Source organism: Acanthochromis polyacanthus, chromosome 8, assembly GCF_021347895.1.
Source record: "Acanthochromis polyacanthus isolate Apoly-LR-REF ecotype Palm Island chromosome 8, KAUST_Apoly_ChrSc, whole genome shotgun sequence".
Classification (NCBI taxonomy): Eukaryota; Metazoa; Chordata; class Actinopteri; family Pomacentridae; genus Acanthochromis; species Acanthochromis polyacanthus.
Genome location: NC_067120.1, coordinates 32,323,434 through 32,340,027, shown reverse-complemented (window position 1 = coordinate 32,340,027; position 16,594 = coordinate 32,323,434). Strand labels below are relative to the sequence as shown.

At 41.5% G+C, this 16,594-nt stretch overlaps 1 protein-coding gene across 1 annotated transcript in view; it reads right to left on the bottom strand.

Moving 5' to 3' along the window:
* Window positions 1–1,484: 1,484 nt before the first annotated feature.
* Window positions 1,485–16,594, bottom strand: part of si:ch211-212o1.2 (uncharacterized protein LOC492735 homolog) — a 58,594-nt gene continuing 43,484 nt past the window's right edge. The window contains exons 5-6 of the mRNA XM_022206151.2: window positions 10,380–10,592; window positions 1,485–4,503 (exon numbers count right to left, since the gene is read on the bottom strand). Coding sequence (XP_022061843.1) covers window positions 4,382–4,503; window positions 10,380–10,592 — 335 coding nt within the window. The 3' untranslated portion in view covers window positions 1,485–4,381. The remainder of the gene's footprint in view (window positions 4,504–10,379; window positions 10,593–16,594) is intronic.

The following is a 16,594-nucleotide window of genomic DNA, read 5'->3' as shown; positions in this document are numbered from 1 at the left end:
GTCTTGTTATTGCACTCATTCCCATCCAACTTTGTAGACGTTGATTATCACTTCAGGATGTATTTTAATCACTGTGGTGATACAGTGAAACTGAAGTTTTGCTTTTTACCAAAGTTTCTAGTGTTGCACCCTCAGGAAGAACAGCTTTAGTGACCAATCAGCTATCATCGTGTCAAAAAAGTTGATATTTCCATTAAATTTATTGCATTTCTAAGACAATAAGGTTCTAAATACCGGTTTGAACATTCACTTTGGCATCGTCACTGTGAGCATTTTAACATTATCATTTAACCCAAAGTAATGTGTCTGAACACAGCCTCACAGCCACAGATTCTGCTTTGTCAAGAAGTACGTAATGAATCTACAAAATCCAACTGAGCGTAAGATCATGTAAGATCCTAACTTGGTCTAAATATCTTGAGCCTGTTAGTGCAGAGGACACTGTAGTCTGTAACAACCTAGTCTTACTTGTTTTTATTGTGAGGTTCATAGTAGAATATAAAGATCTGTGTCTGGTAACCTCAAACCCTTTGTCCTGTGAAAGGTTTCTGTATAATATTAATACTTCTGTTCAACTGATGCATTAACTATTTTGTGTTTTTTTTATTTGGGCTTGATATGAATATTACCACAACTTCCATCCTGCTAAGGTGCCATTCATTTCTGCAGACTGCATTAGTGCCGGTTAGATTTCCTTAACAGACCTGGAAATATCCTAATGTTAAACTGATGTAATCTCCTTTCAGCAGCTGTTTTTGACCATTCTCTCCTATTTCAGCCTTCCCTGTCCTTGCCTTCTCTCCTCTCTAATTACCGTCCCTCGTCCCCGGCTCTGGTCCAGCCTGCAGCTCTCGGTGGGATCCACAGGGACCATGGCGGCAGCTGGACCCCAACAGGGGCTCTGCTTTCTGGGGAAGAAGCTCTGGATGGTGAGGCTCACTGAACCAGAGTGGGAGGTCATGACAGCTGAGATGTAGAGCAGAACAGGCTGTGACCTCTATCTATCTATCTGTCTATCTATCTATCTATCTGATATTTTAAGGGTCAAAAGTAGACACTAGGTTTTAACACTAGAGGGTGCTGGTGGTTCAGCGGTGGGTTAAATTTAGCGCATTTGGATTCCTTACAAATTAAATATTTGAGCTGCTCAGTGCATTAACCTTGACAGAAACAGTCTTTTTTTAAAGACTAATAAAACTTCCTTTCTCCATATGTTCCCTTTTTGTGCCCTCATTATATCTGCACATACGCTTGGATCAACAGACTTCCTAAAACTAAAGGGCACCAATGGGAGTCATTGAAAGTACATCAAAATCATGTGACTTTAGTGAAAACTGCCCATCAATCCTGTGAGCAGAGCAAGCAAAAAGAGCAGCAGAAAGAGACGGCATTAAACTAGATTTAGCAGATGGAATTGCATGTTTTACAAATTAAATATCTTCAAATACCTTTGTTAAAACACAGATATCAACAGTGAGGGAACATTTGGAGTTAATAAATCTTTATTTAAATCAAAGAGCAGATAAAAACATTAAGGCAGACGAGCAGCAAGCGTTGAGCTGCAAAATGGAACGTCAGAATTTGACTATACAAGGCTTGATCCATTAATAAAAAAATAGAAATTATAAAGCCAGAGAAAACAACAAAACACAATGTGACAAAGAGCGTGTTTGTGTGTTTGTATATGACTGCATTTAGGAGATTTATTCTGTGTGTGTTTGTGTGTTCATGCAGGTGAAGCCTGGTCTAGCCTGTATGTGTGTGATGAGATGAGCGAACGGGCGCTTGCAGGACGAATTTTCAGACATTTACTTGATAAAACAATAAAGTGCTGTTATTATTGACCTTCTGTGACTGAAGAGAGTTCCAGTCTAGAATTAAAAACTATGAGTCAAGCAGCCAGCCTCTCCAGGAGAGAGTTAGTAACAGCAAACTAAAGTGCATGTGTCACAGTTTGTCTTTTTTCCCTGTTCGGCTCGCATCAGCTGACATAAACTATGTCAAAATGACGCCATGCATTTCTTTAACGAGTCGCTCTGGTTTAAGTTCAGGGAGGCTGTGACACACTTCTTGTTCAGAAATGCTGAGTTGAATATTTACAGTCCAGGAGAGAATTTGGGATGTGGATGAATCAAAACATGACTCGCGTAAAAGTGACTGCAAAAGTCTGCAAAACAAACTTTTCAAACTTTCCTAAATCAGTCAAGTGAAGCAAATTACGAAGAAGGGCTTTATGTTGTGGGCTTGTTGTTTTTAATCGAACAAAAAAATAGAATAAAACCTGTGATACAGAGCGTGAGAATAAGCAGAAGGTGGAGGCAACAACCAGCCCTGAGCTGTCCAGTGTTGTGGAGGCATGAACACACGTGGAACCCTTGTAGACTTTTATAATGTTTGAGGCTGCCGCAAGCATCCTCCAAGAACATGTCCACAGGCATGTTTGGGGTACAATAAAACCAACCAGCGCTGCCAATGAAAAAAAAAAAAAAATCACTTCTGCTTGTGCCACTAAAACATGACAAGAGACACCAGGAACTACTCCAGACATGAACATATCATCCAAACTTTTGCCTGCACTCGAGGAACAGTCTCACTATTTGGGAAATATTTGCTTTCTTGAGAGAGAAAAGTGAGAAAAATGAACTAAATGCTGAATATAAAGCTTATCACAAGCACTGGAAACAGGGGAAACAACTGGGCTCTGTTTAAAGGTTGAGGTTATATTTAATTAGTGAGGCATAGAGGTGGGCTTTCTTACATCTAAATAGAGCTAAACTAGCAGCCTTGAACTATTTGTAATTTATATGATAAGCATAGCTAACCTGTCATACGGGATTTACATTTTTCTTACAGATATGAGAGGGTCATTAATCTTCTCATGGACCTCGTGACAAGAAAGCAAATAAAATTTCCCACAATGTTGAAGTACACCATTAAGTCCATTATTTGCAACTTACAATACACCCACTTCAACTTACTTAAACTTCAGTTAGAGTACTTTAAAGTCTGTCAAGAAAAATGGAAATGATAGCACTGTTCTTGTAATTTTTAGTAGACATCGTCCATAAAACTGTATATAAAGACAGACAAGGAGCAAGTCTGGCTGCCCCATAATTTGCATGAAAGCACAGCAATATAAAATGCTTTTTTGCAACTAATTTATCACTAAACTCATCTAATTCAAGTGAGATACAGGCCTTTAATTCTAATGCAAACTTTGTCGCAAATCATGATGAGTTTTTAAAGAGCAGATGCCTTAATTTAGAGGTTTTTACATTTGCACGTGCACAAGTGTGACTCCTAAAGCTACAAAAAATGGACTGCTTCAAAGCTTCTTTCAGTTCAAAGAAAATCAACAAGAAATGTCTGCGCAGGGAAAAGATCAACAGTTGGTCAAAACACGCAGTATGAAGGTAAAGTGCTGTTAACAAGTAACCGTTACCGGATGACGTGACTTTAAAGTTGTTTTACTTGCATCTATGCACATTGAAAGGGCTAAAAGTACATACCCGCAACTTGACTGCTGACTTGTGTAGTATAGTACATTAGTGCTAGAAAAGCTGCTGTGGATGCATGAGTTTTAACTGGTTTTGCACACCTGTTGTCCTCCCCAGCCTTATCCTGCCTGTGAGATCACATAAGCTCAGACGCAGGCATAAACGATGAGTGTTGACTTAAAAAATGTCTAATCTGAAGCACACAATCATCAGATTTTCACCTTCTTGTGTGCAAATGCAGCTGTGAGAATTGAAAGAGGGTGGTGATGCTTCTGGAAAGGGGCTTTCATGTGAAAAACAAAACAAAAACACAACCATAACACTTAAAAACAATCAGACGAGAAGGATTCAAAAGAGACAGTGAGTGAAGATTAGACTTCCAAATTTCTGTGTGTGTGTATGTGTGTGTGTGTGTGTGTGTGTGTGTGTGTGTGTGTGTGTGTGTGTGTGTGTGGTGTAAGAAGCTGCCAGTGACAGGCAGCGTGGTGTCACTCCTGGAGAGCCCAACCTCCAGAAACCTCCTACACCACAACACCAGCACACCTCATTGGTTAAACAGGCCGACGAACACACGAGCTAACTGGGTGTTACAGCAGAGTGTTTCTCATCTAATTTCCTACGTTCAAAGCTTGCTAAAACACCGACTCCAACATTTACATAATCGCTCGAACCATTGTTAGATTTTTTTTTTTTTTTTTGCAAACACGGGTTTTCTTTGAATGTTTGCTCTTTAGCAAAAAAAGCAAGAAGCACAGAGACATGAGTTAAATTTATGTGTGTGTGTCTGTTTCTCCGCATCCGTTTTTTCTATTTCTACGTATTTGTGTCTGCATGCCCATTCCGCCGTTCATCCCTCTGTGTATTTGTGTTGTTGTATTTGTTCATCAGTCAGTCTTCTTCGCCCATGCCATGTCGTCTGATCGTGGTTTCTGCCCTGTCAGGTGTTCGATCAATCGCTCCATCCGTCTCCAAAAGCCCAGCTGGTCCAGTGGATAGTTGCACCAACCTGGGATGTAAGAAAACAAGAAAAAAAAACTGTCAGGAAGGTGAGGAAAGACGAGAAAAATTAGAGAGGAAAAAGCCAAAAATATTCCAAGATAAGAACTGACCAGAGCAAAGGGTGAGTGGTTGATAATTATCACTGAACATCAAGCACAGCTAATGAAGGTAGCAAGATTAAAATCACTGACAGATGAAGTGCATAACAACGGTCATCTTGTTACAATGCAGTGTCTGCAAGGAAACCTTGGATATTACTTTGACACCCACCTAAAAATTGTTTCAAACCAAACACACCTGCTCAGGTAACAACAATCCTTCAGCAAGTCAATTCATCCAACATCTTGCAAAAACGTCTCAGGAATCGCTTGAGGAGTGCAACAAAGAGCCCAAGGCATTGACCAAAATCCCCAGATCCTGCTGTGGCCAAGGATCCACAGGATGTGCCCAAAACCAATCCCAAAGGATCCGCTGGAAATGTCCCAGTGCCAGACAACACAGAACACCTCTCCACAACAGCGACAGCCTTCCCCCAGCAGGACAGTGTGTCTCACCACATCACAAAAACTGCTCAGGAATGGCCTGAGGAACATAATCAAGATTCCACAGTGTTGACCTGGTCTTCAAAATTGCTCAGATCCAAATCTGATCTAACGTTTGTAAGAAATGCTGAAACAAGCTCAATAAATGGTGACCAGAGGCTGCAACACACAAAAAATCCCACTGGAAACATCTCAGTGTCAAACACACATCACAGAACACTCCATTCATGGCAATGATACTGCACAACAGTGGCTGCCTCTCCCAGCAGGACAATGTGTCCTACCAACTGCTCAGGAATGGCTCTAGGACCACAACCAACATTCAAAGTGTTGACCTGGTCTCTAAATTTCCCATATCCCACTGTGATCAAGGATGCACAGGATGTACTGGAACAAGCCCAATCCATGGAGGCCCCAACCCGCAACTTCAATGGCCAAACAGATCCACTGGAAGCATCCCCAGTGTCAAACACCACAATACACCACCGCATGGCAATGATACTTCTAAACAGCACCAAGACAAGGCATCCCACCACATCACAAAAACTGCTTAGGAATTACTGAGGAACATGACCAAGGTGCTGACTTGGTCTCCAACTCTCAAGAACCCAATCTGATGAAGCATTTGCAAGATACACTGAAAGGAGCCTGATCCATGAAGGCCTCAACCTGCAACCCACAAATCCTAAAGACCAATGTCCCACTGATGGACACATACACAGAGGTCATGTCCCACGTCCATGTACTTGCAAAAAATATGCCATTATATCTTTCATCAACCGCAATAACAGGCAAGTTGAAATATTTGTGTTGTCTGGTATGTGTGACAAAAAAGAGCTTTAAAGATTCACATATCTTACCGTAAAACTGCATTATGTACAAAAGACACAGACTATACTACTGCCTGACATTAGTTATAGGCTTGTTCAGGGGTTATTTTTCTGAGAGGTGGTGACATTCTAAGCTTACTGCTCCGCAAACAGACATTTTGGATCCACACTTCAAACACAGTGGAGCCCTTTGGCATTAATAAAGAACTGAATTTATCATGTTTTCTCTGAGGTGTCAAGTTTGACAGATATTTATATATTTTGTGACTTTAAAAGAGGTTGGTTTTGTTTCTGACATGATCTGAGCCCTCTGGCATGAGAAACTGCTTGATTTGTCATGTTTCTTCTGGGTTGTCACCTATAACAGATGTTTGTTCTGATTCTTTTTGTACTTCTGTTCCCGTAACCCAAACTGTATTCATATATGTCTGGCATGAGGTGTGGCGACTGCTGCTCCTGGATTCATCTTTCAGGAGATTTAAAACCCTTCCTAACCAACTATTCAGTGAGTATTAGGCTAAATTTGCTTCATGGGTTTGTCCATTTCTAACAAGGCTGAGAATAGAGGAACACCAAACTCCATCCATCCATGAATGACTGTACAGAATTAAACAGCCATCCATCTTGGGTTCTTATAATATTTTACCATTTCGAACAAAGTGGTGGATTAACAAACACACTGTAGAGCCAAAGCGCTAATTCTATAAAGAACATATATATAAATAGCAAGTCAGTAAGCCAGTAAATATAGCAACCTAAACAGCTCAATGTCTGCATTTCTAAAGCAGATTTTGTCAGACACAAGCGATGACACTGATGTACAAGCCTAAGCGTTTTAGACAGATCACTCCACTCTTGGACCCGAGGGGAATTTCGCGACTGTATTTAGATATTTGTTTTGTCTGTGGCCCCGCCCACTGCTCCAACTACACCCACAGGGCAAACACTGATTCACATTGGCCTATTTCTAAATATCCTCCTCCTCCTGTCTTTCTCTCTCCAGACATCCTGAACGGCTCCTCCTTAACTCCTCTCAGCTTCACCTCACATTTCACTCTCCTGTCCTTAACTTCCTCCAGCATCCATCGTCTTCCCTTCTTTAAAATTCCTTCATTCCTGATCCTCAGTTGTTCTCTCCGCATCTAAACCTCCCCATCTCACTCTCATCATCAGCCTACATATCAGAGCGTTGGAGGGGATAGAGGGACTCTCCCGGGAGACATCTTTAGCCCCGACTAACACACAGAAACACCCACACATGCCTACAGTATCTACAGCTTCTCCATTCTTGTGCACTTTACAGAACTCTAATAGTTACGAATATATGTCTTTGAGGTAAATACATTAATGCATGTATGACTGCAGCCAAAGTACATTTACATGTACACATGAATGCATGCATGACTGTCGAATACTCTCTGTGAGCACATGTCTACAGCGGGCACATGTACAAGCTTTAGAAGCAATCCCCCGACAATTGAAACCCAATTTTTACCATTATTACAACCGAATGTAGAGACTCAACACAAATGCGGCTTTACTTGCAGAAGCCCATAGTCAATCACACGCACATTCGGTTACAAAGAAGACACAGAGGCAAACAGAAACATCCACATGGGCTGTGTGTGTTTAAGCTACCCTTGTCTGACGCACCGCCACCCATGATGTGTTTGCATAGGGTGCATGCTATAGCTGCAGGGGTGTGTGTGCGCACGTGTCCCTCCGGTGACCCTCTCTTGGCTAAAACACAGTACAGCAGCCAGAGGTTTTGTTTGATTTCACTCTTCCTTTCCCTTCTTTCGCCACACACACACACACACACACACACACACACACACACACACACACACACACACACACACACACACACACTCTCCTCCTTTTGTTTATTCCTCCAAATCCCTGCTTCCTACCCACCCTCTCCTCTCTCCTCGCCCTCCCTTCCTCCCCTGTCCTCCATTCCCCCTTCTGCCTGTGAAGTCCTATTTGTTAGAACAGACAGCAGGTTAGCATTAAATATACATGGGGATTGTCAGCCGGTGGCAAACACAAAGGCAGCTAGGCGAGCCCCAGTGGAATCCAAGCGGGGCCCAGGCAGCCGGGCTGGGGGAGCAGGGGGCCGCTGACGTCCCCTGTGGGCCCCCGCGACCGCCACCAACCCGCCACATCCACACACACACGCAGGTTAGAATCCGAAGAGGAGGTCAAAGAGACTAGTGCACACACAGATGCTCGAGTATGCAGATGTACACAAGTGTGTGTGCACACTAGTTTGCTGCGCCGCCGCCGCCGCCCCCTCACTCACACGCACATCTGTCGTCCGCTGGGGCGCAGGGTGACGTACAAGCCCAATCCCCCCTGCGAATCCTCCCTCTTTTTTTTCCTCTCTCCCTCCTTCTCTCACCCAGATGCACACAGAATACCGAATGTGGATCTATTACGGAGGCCTCGCGTCTCCGAAGACCCAACGCGCACGCAAACAGAACATTTTCTTTTAGTTATTTATAAGAAAGCCGACCGACAGACAGACACCAGCCACCATTTTATTGTAATGTGCCCGAGATCTGCGAGGGAAATCGTTCCGGAGTCATCAGCTTCAATTATGGCGATTCTAAAATGGCCGCCCACGACGATCACGCTGATAAACATGATACAGTGCTCAAAAGTGATGTTAGATACAGTTCATTGTTCAACTTTTAGATTTTGCGACAGATGGAAAACTTAAGAAGGCGAACTATGCATTCACACTGTTTAGAGGAGACTAACACTTCATATACAAACAGAATTGGTAGTAGCCACGATTACACGACCCAAATTCCATCATGCACTTGGGGTACAACTTTTTTTTTGGCCTTAGTCAAGAGGCAGAAGAGTGGGTCACACACTCATCCATTTGAGCTATCTGGGCACCCTGTAGTATAACTTTTTTGTACTTAGTTTGTGTTTAGTAGTTTTGCGAAGAAAATCTACTACAACATTAAAACCATTGACAGGCGCAGTGAAGGGATCGTTTCGTTACTGGGAAATCTTCAGCTGCATTGCAGGAAGTTGAAGAACAGTTCGAGGACCACAACCAAGAGTCCAAAATGTTGACCCAGTCTCCATGTCCTCCAGATTCCAATTTGATTGAGCAAACACCAAACAAGCCTGATCCATGGAGGCCCCACACCACAACCCACAGGACCCAAAGGATTCCAGTGTCACCCCTCTACGAATCAGATCTATTTAGGCTGCAAGTGGTTTGAATATTGTGGCTTATCAGAGAGTACTCTGAAGGCTTTTTTTGATTTGTTTTTTTGAAAATTACAATTTGGATCTCACTGTGCAGAGTTTGACATGAGTACCATCTTTGCCAATCAATCTTTTGCAGATTGACAGCTTTTCAGAGCTCACCTTATGAGATGGAAATGTGGAACTTTCTATTTCCAATCTATGATGTCCTCACAATTGTTAGTTGGTATTCTCCCTTTTTTTTTTTGTACTGTTATTCAAAGGTGGAGCCCCAAGCAATTTTTAGATGTTTTTTTTACTTTCTTTTCAATGTAATATAAAGTCCTACACCTCTTTGGAAACCGAATACATTGGTTGGAAGAACTCAACAATGCTGTCTGCTCAATTTAACACAGTCATAAATTAGGGAAAAAATAGTTTACAAAACCCCGGAATCAACACGTACAACATTGTGTCCAAGTATTATCAAAAACAGCAGCTGTACAGACTACATGAAGGTAGCTGGTGTGAGAAAAGAGGATGCAGCAGACAGGGTTAGATGGAGGCAATTGATCCGCTGTGGCGACCCGTGAAGGGAAAAGCGAAAGGAAAAGAGGAAGACAGACTATTATATTTTACTAACCACATTTTTGTTTCAGCTTTTCTCTCATGTCTGCTCAGATTAAACACATCCTGCAGTTCAACCTAGTTCAGCTAATAAGTCCCAGAACGTTCAGCCATAAAACCACTATCAGCTTCAAAGTTGTGCTTACTGACGCTTTTTTTTTTTACTTTTAAGAGAATCTGGTTAGAGCAAATGGTGTATTTTTGGCAAATTGTAAAATTAAACATGAAATATAAAGTGATTTTAATTAAATACCATGTTTTTAAGCTGACATATAGATCATTATTCTAACTTAGCAACATGTCAGACACAAGAGAACCGAGAGGAAGTTAAAAATCTGATGATATTTTCTGTTCTTATAGTGCTATATTGCTCGGATTAATGATGTAATTTTGGCGACTATTTTAAAGATAATGTGCCTTACGCACCCATTGACAGGTTTTGGGATTTAAAAGGTGAAGTATTTTGATATTCTATCTCTGCCAAAACCTCTAATGAAACTCATTAACTTTATATAGGTTGAATACAGTGTACATGTAAAAACCTGAAACAAAGGCAGCTGTCCTTCATTCACATTCCTGTTCATTTGTGACTTGTTTTGTGTTTTGAATACACAATAAAAGTATGAAACCTTTGCCTCTCTACAGTATTGCAGTGAAGCATTACCACTACGTACCTGTAGTAATGCAGTAGTACGTCTCGTGTGGCGAGACGTGGTGGATGCGGTGGTGTTTCCGTGGCAACACCAGATGCCAGTCCTGCAGCAGGGTGACCCAACGCGGGAGGCCGAAGTAGGAGTGGCTCCACTTATGGATCTGATTGGTCAGCGTCACGAAAACTGCCAGGGCAAAGACGTAGCAGTCCCAGGGGTAGGACGCCGCCAAGGCCTCTGGAAGGAGACGGGAGACAGACGGACATTTACAGAGAGGGAGGAAAATAAAGGGAAGAAAGCGAGAGTAAAGTTAATAGAATAATTGATCAAACTGTTTAGTGTAATGAAGAGAGGCCAGCACGAAGGCGTCGCACTCCCACAGAGAGGATGTCGGCGAGAACCTCGGAGAAATGAACAGATAGAGAGGGGAGGATGAGGAACGAGGAGGGGGAAAAGAAGAGACGGAGAAAGATGAGGAACAGCAGCAGCAGGAGAGAGAGGAGGACGGAGATAAGTAGTGAGAGATGTGGTGAGAGTGTGTAATAGTCTGTAACGTCAAAGAAGCTTCCAAAAAGTGCCAAAATCAGAAAGGCTGAGAGGAGATCAGTCATCTGACACGAGCAGAACAAATTATTCCATTTCTTTTTTTTTTTTTTTTAATCACAGTGCTTATGATGCAGCATCACACACTTCTAAACCAGTCAATCAGGAGTGAGACATCTCATCTATGCCTGCTGCCGCACAAAAACTACACTTTTATTCCGTCTGTACTTTATTGAGCCACTAAGAGTCCAACTGATGTGAAAGTGTAACTGTGAATCATCACCCCTCACCTTTAAATATTTAACCAACTCTCATTCTCCAGAAGAACTTCACATCTTTCCTACAAAGCCATCCTGGGACCGGACAGACAGTGTGCCGCTGCGTTTTTATGTCGTATTCACATGGAGCTGCAGCTGAACTTCAGATGACGGCCCGATAATGAAGGACTGTGGTTTACCGACTCTGAGAGGAAGTCACATGCAAACAGAACTTTACACCGTAAGACGTCATTCAGTAATGTAAACCAACGGCATTAGTCGGGGAATAAAATATACATGGATGTAATTGGTAAATGGAAGGGAACGGTAATAAAACCCTTCTATTCAGTGGAATTTTTAATTTGTGCCTAGAGTGAGGTGAGTTATAAATCTGCTGTTTTATAGGAAATAAAAGAAATTAGATTTAGAAAAGAAATTTAATTATTTGATCTTAATTTGCACTTTAAAATACTATAAAGTCTCAAATGACAGATGCAAATCCTAGTTTGAGACACTCATCCGTTTGTAATGTTCAGCAGCTTTACTCCTACTACTCCTTCTGTCTAATATATACACAGAATATACACGGTTCAGCTTAAACATAAAACCATGGGCAGGTGATGTGACAGCCTGGACCCTGACATTCATGTAGATGTTACCACCTACTTACCATTGTTTCAGACCATCTATACCCACAGGACAAAACACTCAACCACACCACAGGAAGTTAGCATTGCAATCATCCAGGTTTGTTTTGCAGTTAAGTTTGACCTTTCTATCTAATGTCCCTGTTCTATGCATGGAAACATCATAGGTTGCACAGTGACTTGCTAATTTTGCTATCAAATCTCTACCTGGAGAGAGGTACATTGCAAACAGTACTGGCTTACATGCTAATAGCTAAATAGCTTGTTAGCTAAATATCTTTAAAAAACCTTTAAAATCAGCATTGGATTATTTCATTGCTAACAGCTGTGGGTGCTACTCTTTGATACCACTGCTAACACAAAAAGCATCCTTCAGCTTTGAACAACAAAGCCCATTAGCTTATCTAGTGAATGTAGAGTAAAATATAAGCAACATTTTCAAATATGACAAAACAAAGGTAAAATCAGGAGTAAGTATTCATCTGTACCACAGACATGTTGGAGAAAATGTTTGGATGGAAATATAGATCATTCTCATGTCTTTTGGCTTTTCCCTAATATTATAAAATTTTGGAAAGATGTCCACTTTGTTATTGTCAAAATTCTGGGATATGATATACCTAAGTCATGTATGCTTCTGTATTTTGGCAATATGACAGGGAATGTTGTGGCAAAAGAGGACAAATATTTATTGAAAATCTTGTTAGCAGCGTGTAAAAAAGCAATCACAAGAAAGTGGTACACGCCAGATCCACCAACACAAGTTAACTGGTAGAAAATTGTGACTGAAATACACGTTATGGAACAGTTGATGCATAGGATAAGAACTCAAGAAGACCAATGCCGAGGAAAATGGGAGAAATGGACCATCTACTCACCAACAACAGGATAAGGACTACTACACTAACAATACAGAGACAGAACTGTAGAGACATGGCAATCCAACATGGTTTTTTTGTGTTTGTTCGTTGTTGTTTGTTTCTGTAATGTCTGTGTTTAATCGAGAGATACAGTAACTGTTGAAAAAAGTGCAATAAAGAAAAAGTACAAAGAAAACAAGGGATTCTTTGGTTTCTTCAAAAGACTAAGATGGCAGGAAAGACAGAGGAAGAGAGAAGGAGCAAAAAAGAAAAAAAAAACATGGCTGCTGCAGGTAGTTGCATTGAAGTGCGACGATGACAGCAAGCTCAGGAGGCTGCTCTCTCAGCGTCCTCCCTCTCCTCACCCTTTCTCCATCCTCCACCTCTCCATCCTCTCCTCCTCCACGACCATCCACAACCATCTCCTTATTTTCTTATTTGTATTTATTTTTAAACATTTCAAGCATTGCTTTCTAGAGTGGATGGTGCTCAGAGTTACAGTGAAATATATAGTTTAATTAACAGAATGTTTCATGACTATCCAACTATTACACATTTATGGGTCAGTCAGTGAGTCTGTCATCTCAGATTTAGTTCAGAGTTGATTTATTTGTTACTTTAGACCCAAAACTAAGTTCTCTCAAAATATTTTGGCTGAATTTGAGAATTGAGAAAACTTTCACACCCATGAGAATGAGTCGAGGAAATTCTCAGAAGCCATTCTCATGTCTCTGTTGGTCTTTATGTCAAGTTTGTATTATCCTTTCAGTCACATTAAGCTTTTGTTTGTCATCTCCTCCTCATAGTAGTTGGAGTTGGGATGGATAACAACTAGTCCAACTACTATAGGGAGGAGATGACCACAAAAGTTCATTACAGACAGTATTTAGTGAAGAAGCTTATTATATATGATTAGCTTGGGACCCCACAGCAGATTCAAATTTGGAACTGTTGCTACAAGAGCTTGTCTAAAAAATATCCATGTTTTGCTCAGGACATCCACCTGTCCAATTTGGACATCTTCACTTCGGGGTGTACTCACTTTTGTTGCCAGCAGTTTAGACATGAATAAAGAGGCCAAGCTATTCATGACAGGCTCTCTGCTATCACATGATGTTAAAACATTACATTTAATGTTTAAGTTTTGATTATGTTTCCTGAATGTAGATTGCCGACCTGTCCAAAGCCATAAAAAGAGTTCTTAAAGATGTCATTGGTAGCTTGGAACTGTGTTTTGTGTCAGAGCTGATTTGAGCTGACAGGTGACAAAAACACCAGGACTCACACATAGGAACAGCTGGGAGCATAATATCTGGAGATAATGCATGAACACAACATTGTTGTAACACGAGCAGCATTTGGATGGACATGTAATTGATCCACCCACCCTCGCTTAATCAAACGGTCCGGTTTCCACGTCTGTGCTCTGCAGAAAACCAATCAGAAGTGTGCAGCCTGTCTGTCACATTGCTAACTCCTGTTATTCACTGGAGCCTTTCTGTCGGTATGACTTACACCTGTCCTCTCTTGTCTGCCTCCATCCCTTTGGTTAAAACTGCAATGCCTTGACCCCGGTTCAAGTGCAGACATGACAGCTGGAGATGTCACCTCACGGTTTCCAGCTTCCCCACATCCACCTCCGTCTCCGTCTTTGTCTGGTGACCGCCTGACACCGCGAGGAGCTTGACATGACAGGTTTAGATGTCATCTTACCGCTACATGACCCTCTGCTACCCCCATGCCTCGCTCTCTCTCTGCTTCCTGTCCTCTCCGAGCGCTCTCAGCCTCTGTCTGAAACTCTTAGCGGTGACCTCTTCAGGTGCAGACATGACAGGTGTAGATGTCACGGCGTCTCTCTCCGTTTCTGTTTCCTGACCTCTTGACTCCCTGTGGTGTTTGACATGACAGGTGCGGATGTCACCTACAAGTGGATCTCACCCTGCTCTCTCCCCTCTAATCTTTCCTCCCTTGTCGCCTCCATTCGCTGATCCCTGATGTGGACAAACAGTCGACCTTTGCACCTGTGTTTCCTTTTTGATCGTCTTTCCTCCATTTCTTTATTTCGACAGATTTGTCACATTCTTTCCAATTTTGTCAGCCTATAATCAACTCAATGACAGCAATCATCTCTTACATTTGTCCTATCACTGTCAGAGAATTCCACTTTTAAACCTAGTTTTCATATGTTGTGGTTGACATATTAAATGGGAAGAGCCTTGTTTAGCTCATGTGCTTCACTTGAATCATCACAGGACAGTTAGCGATGCTGTAGTCGTGTGTTATACTTTTATAAAAATAGAACTGATCATATAATAGCTTTAAGACAAAACCTCTGGCCAACACAGTAAAAAAAGGTAGTGGTATGTCACTGGTTAGGGCTCAGAAGGTTGAGGGTTTAAGCCCCAACAGCTCCAAGCTGCCACTGCTAGACCCCTGAGCAAAGTCCTTAGCTCTGTCTGCTCCAGGGACACCTTAGTGTGAAAGAATTTCTACATTTCTACAATACGCTTTAATCCAAAGTGATGCACATCTGAGAGTAGATACAACACAAGTAAGGATATAGTCGGGAGAAAACAACCTGGATAAGTGTCATAAAACATATTCAAGTGTAATAATAGGACCTTGGTGCCTGCAGGCAGAATTTATAAAATGATAATTTAAAAAAAGTTATGTGATGAGGTGTCGTTCATGCAAATGTCAGGCAAAAGAGAAGACAAAATCTCTCTGATAATACATTTTTTTTTTTGTTATTTTTTTTGGCTTTTTAGCCTTTATTATATAAAGAGTAATGGAAAGAGACAGGAAAGTGGGGAGACGAATGTGGAAAGGACCTGCACCTATGAGCACCGAGTCAGTGAGCCGCTGGTTATGGGTCACCTGCTCAACCAGTTTAGATACCCCCTCTTCGATCAGATATTTAAAAAAAAATTGAGACTTTGATCAAGAAGTGTCTTAACCCGTAATAGAAAGTATGCTTCAATTAACTGTTTCTAGTACAATAAAATATGTTATGGAAACATATTTTGCACTGTGGATAAAACCAACATCTACACTGCAAACCAAAAACAAAACAAAAAAAAAGCAAGGATCTATTGAATGGAAAAAAATTAAGTGGAACCCGAGTATTCCTTTGTAATTTAAACATGAGTGCATGTTGTTAGCTTTTTACATTAAAGGGTCGCTCTTTCCATTTCAGCTTTTTCATTACAAATACCAAAATGTTTTCTTTAAATACTGAAAACTACCTCAACTGTGTATTAAAAGCATTACTGTCCTAGGAGTCTTTCTTGGTGTGGCACATTTGGTAAAATTCTGGAGTAGATACCAGCAGTGATTCTCTGAACCAGACATTGTACCTCTAAATGTGATGAGTGTCAACTTGCTCATCAATGGGCTTGGGCTTCAACTTGCTGTTGCTCAACTCTTCGCTTACTTTCAGATGTGCGTCCAGTCACTCTGCAATGTTTTGCTAATTGTAACACCAAACTCCAGTACATGGGTGTTAAATATGCGTGCCACTAATACCACAGCACAAAAAAAATGAACTCACTCCTGCCCAACTGAGTCATTTTCAACAACAAAACAATAAAATATCAAACAAAAAGTCGCCGATTTGGGACAGAATTAAGTGTTTGGCAGCTCTTCATATATTCATAACTTGTAGTTAGCAGTTGGCTTAAGAAACAAATGTTCAATTAACTTTTTTAATTCAAACAGAGATGTTCAGTTGCAGATGCTTGTGAACAGCTTAACCCCACCAACTCATAGCTCCCCAAGCCTTTAACCTAACAAAGTGAGGCCGCTGCCCCTCCTCTCCTCCCATTACTGACCTCTGAGCTCCAGTTGAAGTGCAGACATGACAGGTGGAGGTGTCACCTCCTCAATAACAGCTTCCTCTGCTCCTCCTGCTGATCCTCCTCCTCCAGTCCCTC